This window comes from Heptranchias perlo, chromosome 4, assembly GCF_035084215.1.
Source record: "Heptranchias perlo isolate sHepPer1 chromosome 4, sHepPer1.hap1, whole genome shotgun sequence".
Taxonomy (NCBI): Eukaryota; Metazoa; Chordata; class Chondrichthyes; order Hexanchiformes; family Hexanchidae; genus Heptranchias; species Heptranchias perlo.
Window position 1 is genome coordinate 22,671,015 of NC_090328.1, and position 16,354 is coordinate 22,687,368.

A 16,354-nucleotide genomic window follows, 5' to 3' on the forward strand; every position below is an offset into this window, starting at 1 on the left:
ATTGTGTTTGACAGTCTATATATGAAACAGCACCAGTATACTGCTTAATGTTACATTAATGCCATGTCAGGATGGTGAATGTATAAAAATAGAGAGCATTAGTGAAATAATTGGGCTGATTTTCCTTTTGTCCGGCTCCCATATAGCTCCTGAAAAATGGGAGCAATTCGCTGTTAAAATGAATGCTAATCCTTTGCTCCCATTTTCCTCCTGAAAGCATGCATGCAAACTTACTCAGTGGCTTTTCTGGTGTCAGCACTTGACTGGTCCTGAAGAGGGCACAGCAATGTAAGATACAAGTAAATAAATGTTAGAGGCCTTTGTACATAGATTTCCCTGAATAGCACTACGCACAGATCAGGGCAAACTGCTCCCAGATAAAAACTGATGCTACTGATTCCAGAGCTGCCATTTTGGTGTTAACGTCTCAAGGAACAGGCTGGTATTGTCAAGAATGGACTTTATTTTTAGCTTTTTGAATGAAAAAAGGTGACTTTGCTGTTTCTGTACTTGTTGCAGAACGCTGCTGGTATTTTACACTTTGTGATGGAGACCCTGTTCAGTATTGTGCCACTCCTCCTCCCGCCACCCCCACCACCCTTTTACAATATAGCTTAGTTAAAGATAGACAAGCGGAAATAACCACAACTCCAACTTAGCATGGATAGAGGATTGGTTAACGGACAGAAAACAGAGAGTAGGGATAAATGGGTCATTTTCAGGTTGGCAGGTTGTAACTAGTGGGGTGCCGCAAGGACCAGTGCTTGGGCCTCAGCTATTTACAATCTATATTAATGACTTGGATGAAGGGACCGAGTGTAGTGTATCCAAATTTGCTGATGACACAAAGCTAGGTGAGAAAGTAAGCTGTGCGGAGGATACAAAGAATCTGCAAAGGGATATAGACAGGTTAGGTGAGTGGGCAAGAAGGTTGCAGATGGAGTATAATGTGGGGAAATGTGAGGTTATTCACTTTGGTAGGAAGAATAGAAAAACTGAATATTTTTTAAATGGCAAGAAGCTATTAAATGTTGGTGTCCAGAAAGAATTGGGTGTCTTGGTACAAGAAACACAATAAGTTAGCATGCAGGTACAGCAGGAAATTAGGAAAGCAAATGGCATGTTGGCCTCTATTGCAGGGGGGTTGGAGTACAAGAATAAGGGAGTCTTACTACAATTGTACAGGACTTTGGTGAGACCTCACCTGGAGTATTACGTACAGTTTTGGTCTCCTTATCTAAGGAAGGATATACTTGCCTTAGAGGCGGTGCAACAAAAGTTCACTAGATTAATTCCTGGGATGAGAGGGTTGTCCTATGAGGAGAGGTTGAGTAGAATGGGCCTATACTCTCTGGAGTTTAGAAGAATGAGAGGTGATCTAATTGAAACATATAAGATTATGAGGGAGCTTGAAAGGGTAGATGATGAGAGATTGTTTTCCCTGGCTGGAAAGTCTAGAACTAGAGGGCATAATCGCAGGATAAGGGGTCGGCCATTTAAGACTGAGATGAGGAGGAATTTCTTCACTCAGAGGGTTGTGAATCTTTGGAATTCTTTACCCCAGAGGGCTGTGGATGCTGAGTCGTTGAATATATTCAAGGCTGAGAGAGATAGATTTTTGGACTTTCGGGGAATCAAGGGATGTGGGGATCAGGCAGGAAAGTGGAGTTGAGGTTGAAGATCAGCCATGATCTTATTGAATGGCGGAGCAGGCTCGAGGGGCCATATGGCCCACTCCTGCTATTTCTTATGTTCTTATGTTCTCCTCCCTGTCAGCTGCTGAAATCATTCACCTGGGCCTCTCCTGAGCCACTAACAATGAATCCCTATCACAGAATAGGAACTCCCCTCTCCCACTGACTGCCACCTGGAATAAAAAGAGAAGCGTCTCAGTCTAACCCAGGATTGCCAACTCTGTTTAGACATATTCCTGGAGGTGCCATCACATGACCCCTTGTCTCCAACCGCCCTACCCCCACACTCCTGCCATTGGTCTCCCATCATGCCCATACTTGTGGTGCACTGCCTTCCCACATCAATCGGAAAGTGAATAGACTCTTTGTTACTTGATTGGATGATTCTTGACTGTCAGTCTAACAGCCATTTTTCCCATGTCCGATATTTTTGTAACTAATAAACAAAAGTGCTCAAAGAATATTTTGAAAACCCACAGTTTTTATTGCTCTTGTGATTTTTCTCCCGGGTTGCTCGCAGCAGTGTCCTGGAGATTGGTCTTTAATTGCTGGGGACCCCGGGGCAATCCTGGAGGGTTGGCAACCCTAGTCTAACCAGCACACTCCTCTTTTTCACCCACCATCATTCTGATGGAAATTTGTGGATCATTTATGATTCTATTCCTCCACTCCTACGCCATCATTAGTTGACCTAATCCCTATCTCTTGATCCAATGCACTTGCATAGCATAATATAGATACCTCCAGACCCAGAGGAAAAGGAGTGTGGACTGTTCTGACAGATTGAGGTAAGAGGAGAGAGTGGCAAGACACTAGCTGCAAATACTGTGTTAAATCCCTGCCAAAAGTAACTTTGTGAGCAGCAATTCAAAGTGGCTTCCTATCTCCGCATAGAAATCATTCTTTTTTTGATAGCATAGATCATTTTTAAATATTTCAAATCAATACTCCCATTATCAATATTCAAAACACTTTCACATTTCTACTACTCACAGTTATTCCTCCCACACCTAAATTAGGATCCCAGGACAGCCTGGATATCCTCTTCTCTTTGGCCTGTGGCCCGTAATACACCCCGCACATGTGCCTGGTACGCACTGGTAATATTTATATTATGTCTAACAGGAAATTCAGGCTCTGTGATCATGTTCCATGCGCAGCACACTTCTGGTGCACTGTACTCATTGCCCCCAGTCAGTGCCAGGAGAGGAAGATCGGCCCTATTGTGACACAAAAGTCATTTTCATCTTCCCACAAAATGGAACATAAAACGATCACACTGCCAAGTGCATAGATTATAGAACGTTTATTTTATATCAGTTATATGACAAAATATGGGTCTGTCTGGGTCACAGCTTGCAAATCCAGCGTCTCTGTGCACAAATCACACTGGAGTTTCACCATGCACATTAATTAGTAAGACAGATGCTTCAGGCAAAGAATGATTCATTGAGAGATACTTAACCCACGTAACTTTCTTATTAGTGAAGTTTTCCATGAGTCACATTACGATACTATCAAACATGCTGTAAAAATGCCTCTTGTTTCGTGTTAAAAACTCCAATGAATTGAAGCATGTTTCCTGCTTTTTATGTATAAAATGAGACGTGACCAGATCTATACTGTGAACTACAATGAAAAACAGATGTTTTGTGATTAAACAGGCAACAAAAGATCTGTATCGTGGATGCATATGTTCCATGTCCTTACTATCATGTTCGATAACTTGTAACCTCTTTTTGCACTGTTCTCCCCTTTCCCCCCAACGTTTAAGGACCTTTATGGATGTGTTTTTCATCTATGGCAATGGTACTGCGGTAGATCCAGATGTAGTTAGAGGGTAAGTTATACATTTAATAATTAGAATTACCATTATTGAAATTAAAGTCAACTTCATATAGAATGGAGCTCTTTGAAGGAGATTAGCCTTCAGCAGTTTTGGGTTCATAAATTCCCTTTAGGATTACAGCTGGTTAGTTACATGCCTAAATCTGAGACATGAAATCAATCAAACCGGGAAGAAATCAAGTTTTTGCTTTTTGGTGAAAACTAGGAACTACTTGACCAAAAGTTAAGCACTTGTTTCATCACCTTATGCCATCAAGCAGTACCAGAACAGCATTTGCCATGCATTTTACTTTGGGTGACAAGCAAATAAAAGCTCGTGTTCAATTGTTGGACAGTGTAGTTTTAATTTAGTGTGAATCTTTACATTGTTAGTAATCATGCCAATGATGTGATTATGTACTTCTGAGAAAAAGCAGTAATCAACATAATATTGAAATATAAAGCAAGATTTAGGAGCCTTGATCTTGATTCTATTTTGCAGCCTATGATAGGCAGCACTTACTTGGAAATCTATTATTTGATGAGAAGGCCTGGTTGAGTGAAGCCATGAGGAGAGGGAAAAAACAGTTTGAATAAAGGATATTGTGGGTGGTGGGAATGGCATTTGTCTGAAGAGGACTTCTGAAGAACCCACTGGTAGAGTAGGGTTTTCAAAGGAAACTATTGGGGCAGAGAGGAGAAACTACGAGAGCTAAGCATTAGGGTAAACATAGGAAAGCTAGGAGAACGGGAAGCTGGATAGACAAAGCTATTTAAGGCAATATATCGTGAGAAAGCTGTGTGAAAAGACACTGCCAACAAACAGCTGGACTTTGGAAATTGGACAATGTAAGTTCTTTGTATTGGGCTAATGTTAGAGAATGGACATGGAGTGTAGATTAAATGCTCATTAAGGTTACATCAGGGGACTAAGAATTCTTTTAGTCACTTATGTGTTGCAATATCATAAATGCAATTCTGCAGGTTCCTCTGTTGCCAATTATTAGTGAAATTGTAGACGTTCTAATAGAATGGGTTTACAATTTCTCCAGAAGAATGTTGAGAGGAAAACTTCACTAACATGTTTATGATACACATAGTGACCAGAGGAATTCTTATTCCCAAGATTTTGCACAGTAATAGAAACAGAGGTGAGAGATTGGAAGATTAGGCCCAGTTTGGGCTCTGTCCAGTGCGCTCTGGTTGCTTTGGAATAGAACTATGCTACTGACTCTTGCTTTGGTGTTTCTCGTTACTGTGATCTTGAAGTGGAAAGCAAAACGAACTAAAAATAGCAAAGGAAATGGATTTGAAAAAATCCTAGGATGTTTAGCAGGTTGATGATGGGATTGAGTTGGCCTGGTATTTTGGGTCGTGTTTGTGAGGGTGGAGTTTTGGAGGTAATGGGGAAGAATTTCCTTGGGGCTTCAGTGGATATTCAACATAAACCCCATATTCAGTAATTGCAGGGTCGTTATAATGTCATCTGCAAGATAAGTTGATTTGAGTATGGTAGTGAGTATGATGGTGGTGAGTTATCAAGTCTCACCACAGCAAGTTATGAAATTGAATTCCATACATCTGAATCTGTGGGCTGGCACTAGAAAAAATGACCACAAAAGCCGTTGTTTTGTTGTAAAACCCCAATTGGTTCACCAGTGTTCTTCAGTGAAGTGAACCTACCACCCCTCCTCAGTCTGACCTACACATGACTCCAGTCCCATTGTGTGAGTGATCTTGATGCCCTCTGAATTAGTTGTAAAAACAATTGCCTAGAATTTCCTCGAAATGAGTTACACCACTGTTGCCTCTTTAAAAAGAGGTGGCCTCTAGAGGGAGATACAGTGGATTTCCTGGTGCACTCATTTACATTCCCATTGGTGCAAGCATTGGGGTAATACCCATGTAAAATAGATTAAGCAACTGAACTATCTGAACATTTCTATGCAACCTTTAAAGACACTGTTCAGCCTGCACTCGTTAGCGTTAAACTGGGGAACAAACAGTAAGAGAGCAACAGTGCTTGGCTCTTTCACCTCACTCTACTAACTCCACTGCATGTTTTAGCAATAATTTCATTATACTTGTACAGAATTATGACTTTGTAGACATGACCTGGACCTGGAGGGCAGCAGACCATGGCACCAAGTCAGAGAATAAGAGCACAGAACTTCACTGAATCAGCTCTTCAAGCTCTCTTCGAGGAAATTAAAGCCAGGAGGCACAGACTGCTGGGTATGGGTGCTACCAAATCACCCAGAAGTGTAACTTGGCACCGAGTGTACACTTCCTCACCCCCAGGGCTGTAGACCAGTGACGCAAAAGGTTCCATAACCTTACCAGGGCTGGTAAGGTAACACAGCGGGCAATCACTCCCTTTTCTTCCTTTGCCCACTTTGGGCATCAGCACACTCTTTACCTTCTTAAAGCATCAATTCAGGTAACTCTTCACAATGCACTCTGATTAAGGGCTGCTTTAACTCTGTATCCTGCACTATGGCTACACAGCTTCCCTGACACCAATTATTTGCATGCACAACCCAAAAGCCCTTTCTCCACTTTAACAGCCTATGTCCCCACCTCTCTTACTTCGCCTTTCTCATGCCACTTGGCACACACTCCTCAGCTGCTAGCCTTACCCTCATTTACTCTATCTTCTTGCAGGGTAAATTGATGCATAATTCCCACCACAGACAGGCCACCAAATTTCCTCACAAAAAAAATTACCGGCACCATTCCTGCGTGGTAGGTACACCAAAATCGGTGAGGAAATTGACCCCCAAAATTCTATGTTCAAGAAGAAGGCCCCAACGTCATATTCTCAGTGTGATGGGAGGATGGACAATAAATGCGGGTTTGCGAGCATCACCCATGTCCAGGAAACACATTTTTTTAGTGTATTGAGTACCGCAGATGGCAGTTGTGCTGCAGGTTGAGCTTCATTTTTAAAAAATATATTTTTCTTACAAATTCTTTATGAAAAGATTTCCTTTTTTTATATTCTAATGCATAGCACAGCAACATCTGGTGCATGTGCAAGGAAGATTAAATGAAGAGGAAGTGATTTGTTGGGAATTAATTTTTAGTTTAGATATGATTGTTATATATATATTTTCAAAATGATTGGTGACCAAAATTTTGTACACCAATCATTGTTTTATAAGTTAAAATGGTCAACACCCAATATACTGGTTATGGGGCTTGCAGGAGTTCAACATAACAGTTAAAAACAGCATAAGTAATCTGTAGGTTAAGGTGCAGTCTGAAATGTGGAAGGTTGGCAGATATTACTATCACCTGTCATTGGAGCTGGCTTATTTTCTACTTTAAAACCAGGGCACACAACCATCAAGATCTCATTAGAAAATACTTCGACAAATCTCTGAACTTTACTAGACTCCTAAGATGATGATGTGTACTTAGTGATGACATTGTGCCAGACGTTTGCTTAATATCAGGCCAGCACTACATTCAAACTTATGTAGTTGGTGAAGTACTTTGTACTGTTGAGGTTTCATCTTACCTGTGTTTGACCTCTTCCAATTTCACTCCTGCACAACAAGCTTCGAGAGCAACCTGTTCTACTCCATTTTACAATTCTGCACTTACTGGAGCCTTTCTTGGAAACTGTGATGGTGCTAGTCTGTAAATGCTCTGCAGTTTGTTATGACTGGACTAAATCTCATTAAAGTCATGTGGTGAAACTGGTTAACCTGTTAAAATAAAGATCTGTCATAATGAAGTGTACAGTTAGCAAAAGATTTTCAAAGTTGGATCAAGCACTGTTTGGTTTGTAACATTAGGTTGATACTTTTTTGTGTGAAATCTTTTTTTAAAAAAACAAGCAGATTTGTTTCCATATGGTTACAAGATGTCTGTCAGCAATGTTTTCACAAAGATTGGACTGTGATACAGTCATACCTGCTTTTGTATCTGATGTGAAATCTAGAGATGTCTTCCATCTATGACCTAGCATAAGTGACAATTTGAATTTATGTAGAATTCTGCTTCATCATTGGCATCTGAGGTCCTAAAAAATATACTAGGGCCAGGAAGATAGTGACAACTATACTGATGTTCTGTAAAAGGTATTTCTTTTGTACCGAATCAAAGTAGGTATTCTGCCAGTGATGCCAAACTGGATAGAGGTAACAGGTTCCATTCCCTGAAGGACATTAATGAGCCAATTGGGTTTTCATGACAATCAGGCAGCTTTCATGATCTTTTTCTCTGATGTTAGCCCACCAATTATCAGATTGATTAGATTCAGTTTCACCACTTTATAAGAACATTGGCCCGGAATTTGCTCTGAACTAGGAAGTGAAAGCTACAACAGTAAATTCAATGTAAAATCAGTTAAAGAAAGCGAAATAAAGAGAGGGTAAGAAATATTGAATTAAACGGCAGAGATAAAAGAGACAGAAAAAGTAAAAAATAAAAATGTAACTTATTTTTAATAATGTTGTATAACAATTAAAATTGGAAAAAATGAAACTCCACAATTTTAAAAGTTAATTTTCAGTGCCAGAGTGGTTGTTTGGCAGTCATTGATACTTACCACGCCGTTAAAAGTTAGCTTAGACCTAAAAAACTGAGCGTACATTTTTCTGTGTAGATTAATTTTGTTTCCAGCTGGGCATAAGTTTTGGTATCCTGACAAAGTTATGCCCAGGAACCAGACGAATCGTTAACACCCTCACTTAACTCCTCACTAGGAACGTCTGGATTTACCTCCCAGTGTAGGTCTCGGAGTAAACGATGCTTAAGTGATTCTCGCCAAACTGCCTTACATTTATTCAATTTGGATTATTTCCTTAAAACTTGATCAGGATGCCCTCAAGCTGAGCGAATGAACTAATCCATTCTTGCCAAACCATCAAAGAAAAAGCCAGACCACGAATCATGCTCTAACAACTATTTATTGACTACAAGATCACAATGTAAAGTTAAACATTGAGGCCTGGAGTTTCCTCTGCACTTGTGCCCAGAGACGAGAAAAATCTGGGCACAAACCAATTACATGGCTTAAAAGATTGAGGAATTTTGGACACAATGAGCTACGTGCATAACTACAATACTTCCCAAGTCTCCTCAATCTTTTACAGCCGTTCATCAAACCTTACGTCCAAATGAAACTCTGCCCATAAAACTGACCATGCCCTCGACTCTCAGATGCGAGTATCTTCCGATTGCACTTGTTCAGAGGATCTCTTCACATTATGATCAGATTTTCAGGTGCAGCAGGAAAGAAAGTTATTCTTCTGGTATTTATTGCAATTTTTGGGGCGTTTTTAAAAAAATTATCCTCACTGAGACCGGCTCTGTATTTTCTGTTTCTTTTAATGCATTTTTTAATCGCATAAGTGTAAGTCATGTTACAAATGAAAAGCTTCCCCGATTGCAGTTTCTTAAATATGATGTGCCTAATGTGAATGAATGATAGTTAAATGAGTTGAAATTTAAGTTTCATACTTAAAGTAATATATGATGTGGTTTCTGTGCTTTCCTTGGGCCCCAATTATTTACACTGATTTACATCCATTTTAAGTTCGGGCATATTCTAATGAGATTGGAAGGATGCTTGGGTGTAACTTGATATCGGCAATATTGACACTGGACGCATTTTTGGGTGCAACTTCTGGGTTGTGCCCATGGAGGAACCTCTCGGCCCCAGTGTTCAAGCAGTTAATAGATACAAATGGATGTTGTCAAAGTTATCTAGCAGTTTGAATAACAAATCATTAATGGACAATTACTTAACAAATGAGCAACAGAGTTTATACAGGCAATTCACTGTCTCACTGTAAATCAACATTAATGGACCGCTGAGTATTAATTATAGCAGCAATCAGACTCTGAGATTATTGCAATTTGTGAGGTTATTTTAGGGTTAAATCCCTACATAACAGCATTAGATAGCCAGCCTATTGAAAAGCTCAGGGTCTCTGTGCATGATTAGCAAGGTTCCAGGGCTTATACGTGGCTCAGCTGGTAGCACTCTTTGCCTTTGAGTCAGAAGGTTGTGGATTCAAGTCTCACTCCAGAGACTTGAGCACATAATCTAATGCAGTACTGAGGGAGTGCTGCACTGTTGGAGGTGCCGTTTGTCAGATGAGAAGTTAAATCAATGTCCCATCTGCCCTCTCAGGTGGACTTAAAAGATTCCATGGCACTATTTCAAAGAAGAGCGGTGGAGTTCTCTTCGGTGTCCAGGCCAATATTTATCCCTCAAACAACATCACTAAAACAGATTATCTGGTCATTACCACATTGCTGTTTGTGGGATCTTGCTGTGCGCAAACTAGCTGCTGTGTTTACTACATTACAGCAGTGACTACACTTCAAAAATTACTTCATTGGCCATAAAGCACTTTGGGTCATCCTGAGGTTGTGAATGGCGCTATATAAATGCAAGTCTTTCTTCTTCTTTCTTTGTCCTTATGAATGGTGCGGTTGAGTCGATAACCTTCCTTCCCTGGGACACAGATGTTAGCTCCTGGAGTGTCAAGTTGATGTATCCCCTTAGGTGGGAGGGTTATCTCTTCCACTTGGATCTTTGGTACCAGCTGAACCCACCTTACGCAAGAGCAATGATATCTGAGCTAACTGTCTTGCCTCTCATCTTTCTTGATCTGAGACGCTGGAACAGTTAATTGACATACTGGTGATTGTAGCCACAATTTAACTTTTAATGGTACCTTTCTCATCTGCTAGGCAAAGACTCGTCCAGAAGAAGACAAAGAGAATCTTCTTCTAACTTCCAAGAGAAGCTAAGACAGTCTAAGAAAGACAAAGAAAGACTCTGCTTCTATTACGGCCTCTACAAGAAACTACTTCTAATAAACATAGAAATATAGAAAATAGGAGCAAGAGTAGGCCATTCGGCCCTTCGGGCCTGCTCCGCCATTCAAAATGATCATGGCTGATCATCTAACTCAGTACCCTGTTCCCGCTTTTTCCCCATATCCCTTGATCCCTTTAGCATTAAGAAATAAAGGAAAAGAGCATCTCCCATTACTGACTGGAGGGGTGCTAAACCCTCTATTTTTACCTTAATTTCAAAGTGAAACCCATTCCCTACATGTAACCAATCTGCGTGACACATGTACCAGAATAGCTCGCCCCTTTTCTACGAATCATCCCCAGCAGTCTGAGTAACTCATTTGTCAAAAGGGAAGGGTTCCATTTGGTGTCAAAACTTATTTAATAAACATCCCAGTGTCCTGGGGGCATCTTTGAGTTGGCGAAGCGTTCCCAGATTATCCATCAAGGTGTCTCACACAAATATGAGGAGATGTGACATGTTTATGTCTCACAAAAAGCTCTCATTGAGGTCTGGGATAATGGCTTCTCACACTAGTAAGGAATGTCTGTTGCATAAACATGCCTTTGTGATGTAATTAACTTAGAAGCTCTATGGCTGAATTACTTAAAAGCTTGTGTACCAGTACAGTACATAAAATGACAGAAGAAATCATATAATCTTGGCTCATTGCACTATTCTTTTAAATCTGAAAATCATTTTCAGAATTTTTAATTTTTTAGTCTTTACAATCTCTGATAAGTTTTGTTAAATTGCAAAAATTAATATAAATCAACAGATACATTCCATGTTCCTGAGAATAACCAAAGTATCTTTATTTTTAGAGAAATAGAACAAAATGTTTCTGCTCTTTCCAGACTTATTGACATAGGTTTGATAACTGTGGTAAGTGAATTTATATTTGAATTGGTCTTTATTTCTCATTATGCTATGATGTAAACTATTGTATTTATAGGACTGCTAATAGAATTGGAGAATAATTTGGTTTCTGCTTTATTTCAGGATTCTTTCTCCTCGCATCTGCAATCTGACAACAACGTTTTCTTACACAGAGTGATTTTTGTATTAGCAGCTGCCAACATAATTTCAATTGCTTTGGCTGCATTTGTCCCTATGTGTATTAGACAACGGTTAGTTACTATAACCAATTCATGGGTATGGGGAGGTTAGTGAACCAGGACTAAATTATAGCCTGGAAATTAGTGAGCGATGTCATCCTACGAATGCTTAATTCCTTTGTGCAAAAATCCTTTCTTCCATTTTAATAGAGGTTTAACCCATTTAACATCTCCACTAAAACAGCAGAGAGAGATATTTGATATGGATGACTCAAGCATTCATACAATAACATTGCTCGCAGTAATTTCCAAGCCTGTTCTTTATAAAAGGGGGAGGGGGACACAATTGTGATTACTTTAAGGGTAGCTATCCTTCAGTTTTCTCCCTCCTCTCATTGAGTTGTTACATTGAGTCGAGTTGGGGTATGGTTTTACTGGCACTGGCTGCCCTCCAGTACCTTACCCAAGTGGCCAACCTTTATGTGTGACCCTAGACAGTGAGGGGGGGGAGGGAAATTCAACATTGTTGCGCCAGTTTTTTTGGGCATAAAATCAACGTTGAAGGATCAATTTCTGGTTGCAATCTTCTGACCCCGATCTTCCCCGGAAGTGTGCCGGGTGCCGAATTTGAAGCCAGTAACTTCTAGGTGTGCAGGATGCCCGCCCAAAAGAGACGTTAGGTGCCTTGAATATGCAAATTGAGGTCCTAATAGCATCAATGGAAATAAAAATCATGAGAGATATAAAACAGACTGTTGATTCGCTATCACCTGTTTTACACTATTGCATAAAGTCAAAATTACCCCCTAGTTTGTTATTAGCTGCAAATGTGACCCATTTGAATTAAGTTTCTGAGTCCAATTCACTGATGTAAATTATAAACAGTAGTGGTGCGCACACTGAGTCCTGGGGCATTCCACTCAGTATCCCCCATCCCCACCAACCTGATGTAACTCCATTGTTTCCTAACTTTCAGTCGATTTATTATCTGCACCCAAGAATTACTCTGAATCCCACAACTTTAGTTTAAATCACAGCCTTTCATGTGGAACTTTGTCAAATGTATCTGGAAGTCTAAGCAGAACACGTTGTAGGGCTTTCCAAAGTCCACTTGAGATGTCACTTCCTCAAAGAAGTCAAGTGGGTTGGTCAGGCAGGATCTTCCTCTTCTGAATCAATGTTGACCGTTATTATTTTACAAATATTTTTCAAGTTCACACCAGACAACTGATTCCATTATTTTACACAGGATTGATGTAAAACCGATAGGTCTGTGGTTGCCAGTACCTAATTTGTTACTCTTTTTGAAGAAGGGCAGCACATTAGCCCATCTCCAATCTATTGGTACCTCTCCAGTGTCCAGTGACTCACTCTTGATGATCATGAATGCTTCATAAATCTCCTTCCTAACTGCTTAAGCACTCTGATCTAAATACCATCAATCCCTACGGATTTACAGTTTTTGGGCCTGTTTGACCTGCCTAGCACCTATCTCAGGTATATCAAAGTAATTGGGGTAGATTTTGACTTTGTGCGATAGTGTAAAACCAGTGAAACCGAATCAGCAGCTCGTTTCACATCTCTCCCGATTTGTTTTTCCATTGAAGTCGCACAAAGACAAAATCTACCCCATTAATTTCAACTGGGTTAACTCTGTTTGGAGAGCTCAAGTTGCTCGAGTCTTTTCTTGTGAATATTTGGAGAAATAATCATTCAGAATGTCTAAAATTCTGGCTCATCCTTTGCTTTGAGCCTGTTTGCACCTTTTATGGTTCTCGCCTCTTTTCTGACTGTCCTCTTACTGTTGAAGTACTGGAAGAACATCATACTGTGATGATTTGCATCTGTAGCTATGCTTTTTTCCAGGTCTCTCTTTGGCCCTCTGATCACTCTTTTAAAACATTTTTCAGCAGTAGGCTGAGAATGTCACAAACTCTAGAACCAGGGGACACAGACTCAAGCTTAAAGAAGGAAAGTAACACAAACAATTTAGACTTGTATAATGGACTGCCCATTGAAGCAGTGGAAGCAGATAGTGAGTAGGCATTTAAGGGAGACTAGGATAGATATTCGAGGGGGTGAGCGGTTGATAGTCATTAGTTTTGTGACTGGCCGAATGGACAGCATAGTCCTTTTTGGTCCAGTACTTTCCTATGTTCGGCCATCGCTTCTCCCCATTTTTACACATCTTTTTCTTTATGTCACTGCATTGTCCTCTATAGGGAGTGGGTTGCGGGCAGCTGCCTGGGTTGGGTCATGGAATTATCTAGGAATCCTTTTGAAGCTGCTCTGCAGTCTGCCTGCGGGGGGCGTTATTTCAGCATTCTGTCCAGGAGGAATTTTATTGCCTATTTTTGGCACTCCATCTAACAGCCTGACTGGCAGCTAACAAAATTACCCAAATAGACCAGAGTCTGACTGGCAGGCAGCCACTATGTAAATATTTATTGCACTTGAAAATGAGCTCATTATAGTACAGGCTGTATATGTTAAACATTATAAAACCATGCTGTTTTAACAAAAACAATACAAATGCAATTTGATTCAAAATCAGAATTTAAATAAATTGTTTTGTAGCTATTCAGTAACCTCATGAGGACCAGTTTTGTATGGTTAATAAAGTAAATTATACATCCGCAAAAACATAATTTCAGCATTTTTTTTAGGTATCAACGCAAATTGAAAGCAGCTTCAGCAATGAGTGTCACAGTTCTAACCTCTGCGAAAAGTAATCCCAGTATTTTTGATGTACCTGGAACAAACATGCATACTTCCGAAGGGTAAAGTAAAAAAATTCATTTAATTGATTTTATGGGGAAAATATTCTGAGACCCCATACTATTGGCAAGTCCTTGCAAGCAAGGAACAGCTTAATGGGCCAGATTTTGCTGAAAAAATAACGGCATCTGAACGACGCATGCCGTTATTAATGCGCAAATCGACCAGCAACGTGTAGCGAGGAAGAGATACCCGATTAATTGCGAATCAAAAGTTCCTATTTTGCGCCGTTAGCTTCGTGATTTTCATGAAGTTGCTACATTTGCACATTAATTGCCCGTTAAACTCGCCACAGAAAGTTTAATCTAGTAATTAACAGAGTAAGTATCCTTTTAATGAGGTGATAATTGTTAATGACTACCAATCAACCTCTCTTGCCTAGAAAGTGAACAATTATAAGCATGGAGTCTCATTCCTTCCAGTTGTGAATTGTTTTAGGAGATTTTAAAAATGTCAAATCTTAATTTTTTACATTTTCTTTCTTACTTTTCTTACTGTCTTTTTTACTTTCTTTCTCTCTCTTAATCCAATCTTTCTTTCCCTCTCTTTATTTCTCTCTCTCGGTACCTGATTTGACATTAAATTCACCCTCTCTAATTTACACTTCCTTTTCAGTTTATTTCTCAATCCTTAAATCTCATTGGTTAAGAACATAAGAACATAGAACTAGGAACAGGAGTAGGCCATACGGTCCCTCGAGCCTGCTATGTCATTCAATAAGATCATGGCTGATCTTCTGCCTCATCTCCACTTTCCCGCCTGATCACCATATCCCAGTATAAGGAAATACACTGTTTGTCCCTTCGTTCACCAAGGTCCCAGATACACTGTTGCCCTTGCCGCGCCATTATCAGTTTGCACTTCCAGCAACTTTGCGGGCAAAAATTTTTGAAACCTAAACATGCACAAGCAAGGCTAACTAATGAGGCACACCACGGAGATGCCCAGCTCCAGCAAAAACTGGCTCGTTGTAAAACTGCAGGTAAACTGCTCATGATTTTCCATCTATAGATTAATAGACAGAAATAGTGAGCAGTGGGCTTTTGATGTTGGAAAAAAAATATATATAGATTTCTAATGCAAAACTGAAATCAAGACTCATCACACAATTGCTCACTTTGTATTTCCCAGTGCCTCAAAGATGTGAAACTCCTTACTTCCCTTAGTTTTTCTTTCCTCCTACAGTCTACAGGTTTTGCACTGCATACACACCATCCCGACTTGGAAATATATCGCTGTTCCTTCATCGTCGCTGGGTCAAAATCCTGGAACTCCCTTCCTAACAGCACTGTGGGAGAACCTTCACCACACGGACTGCAGCGGTTCAAGAAGGCGGCTCACCACTACCTTCTCAAGGGCAATTAGAGATGGGCAATAAATGCCGGCCTCGCCAGCAACGCCCACATCCCATGAACAAATAAAAAAAAATCACTACTTCTTTATTTATCTTGTCTTCAATCCAACTCTCTTTAACTTTGGTGGTGTCCTGCACAATGAGTCCTCAGCTCTGTGTAAGGGTGGGTAGCCCATTGTTCAAAATTGCAAGTGGAGTGCACTAGATCCCCAGGTGACTCCATGAATAACACAATGACCTAGAAATTGGGCCATGTAACGCCCATTTTTCAGGTGCTACGCGGCCTCCGACGTCCTCAAAATTGAGGGCAGGAAGTGCGCCGCCACCAAGAGCTGTCCTTTACCCACGCCTGAAGCAGACGTTAGGCTCTTTGCATATGCAAATACGGGGCCTAACACCTGCTTGAGGTCCCCACTGCAAGACTGGTTTGCCCTGAGGCAGCCAGTGGCATAACGGGCTGCACTCAGGGAAACTAACCCTGCAGAACGCCTGCAACAAAAAAGGTAAGTTACCAGAAACTGGAGGAGCACTCCTGCTCCTCCCAATCCCACAAATGAACCACCCTCCTGATTGCAGCCACACCTGGCCCCCCAGCTCCTATCCCTGATCTCCCTCCCTGAGGCCCCGAGATCCTTGACCTCCAGGCTCCCCAATGTCTGATCTCCCTTCCCCAGGGCCACAATCTCCAGGCTTCCCAATTTCCCTCCCCCCTGAGGCCAGTGACCCCCCTCCCCCCACCCCATAGGCCACTGTGGCGCTAGCAGTGGCCCAAACTTCTATCACTTGTCTTCATGGCCTCCTCCCACAGCGCTGTTCATAT

The 16,354-nt window shown here is 40.8% G+C and overlaps 1 protein-coding gene across 1 annotated transcript in view; it reads left to right on the forward strand.

The window, feature by feature from the left end:
• Positions 1 to 16,354, forward strand: part of LOC137320437 (cadherin-related family member 2-like) — a 97,361-nt gene that overhangs the window by 77,401 nt on the left and 3,606 nt on the right. The window contains exons 25-28 of the mRNA XM_067982132.1: positions 3,469 to 3,534; positions 11,169 to 11,229; positions 11,347 to 11,474; positions 14,069 to 14,182. Of these exons, the coding sequence (XP_067838233.1) occupies positions 3,469 to 3,534; positions 11,169 to 11,229; positions 11,347 to 11,474; positions 14,069 to 14,182 (369 nt within the window). The remainder of the gene's footprint in view (positions 1 to 3,468; positions 3,535 to 11,168; positions 11,230 to 11,346; positions 11,475 to 14,068; positions 14,183 to 16,354) is intronic.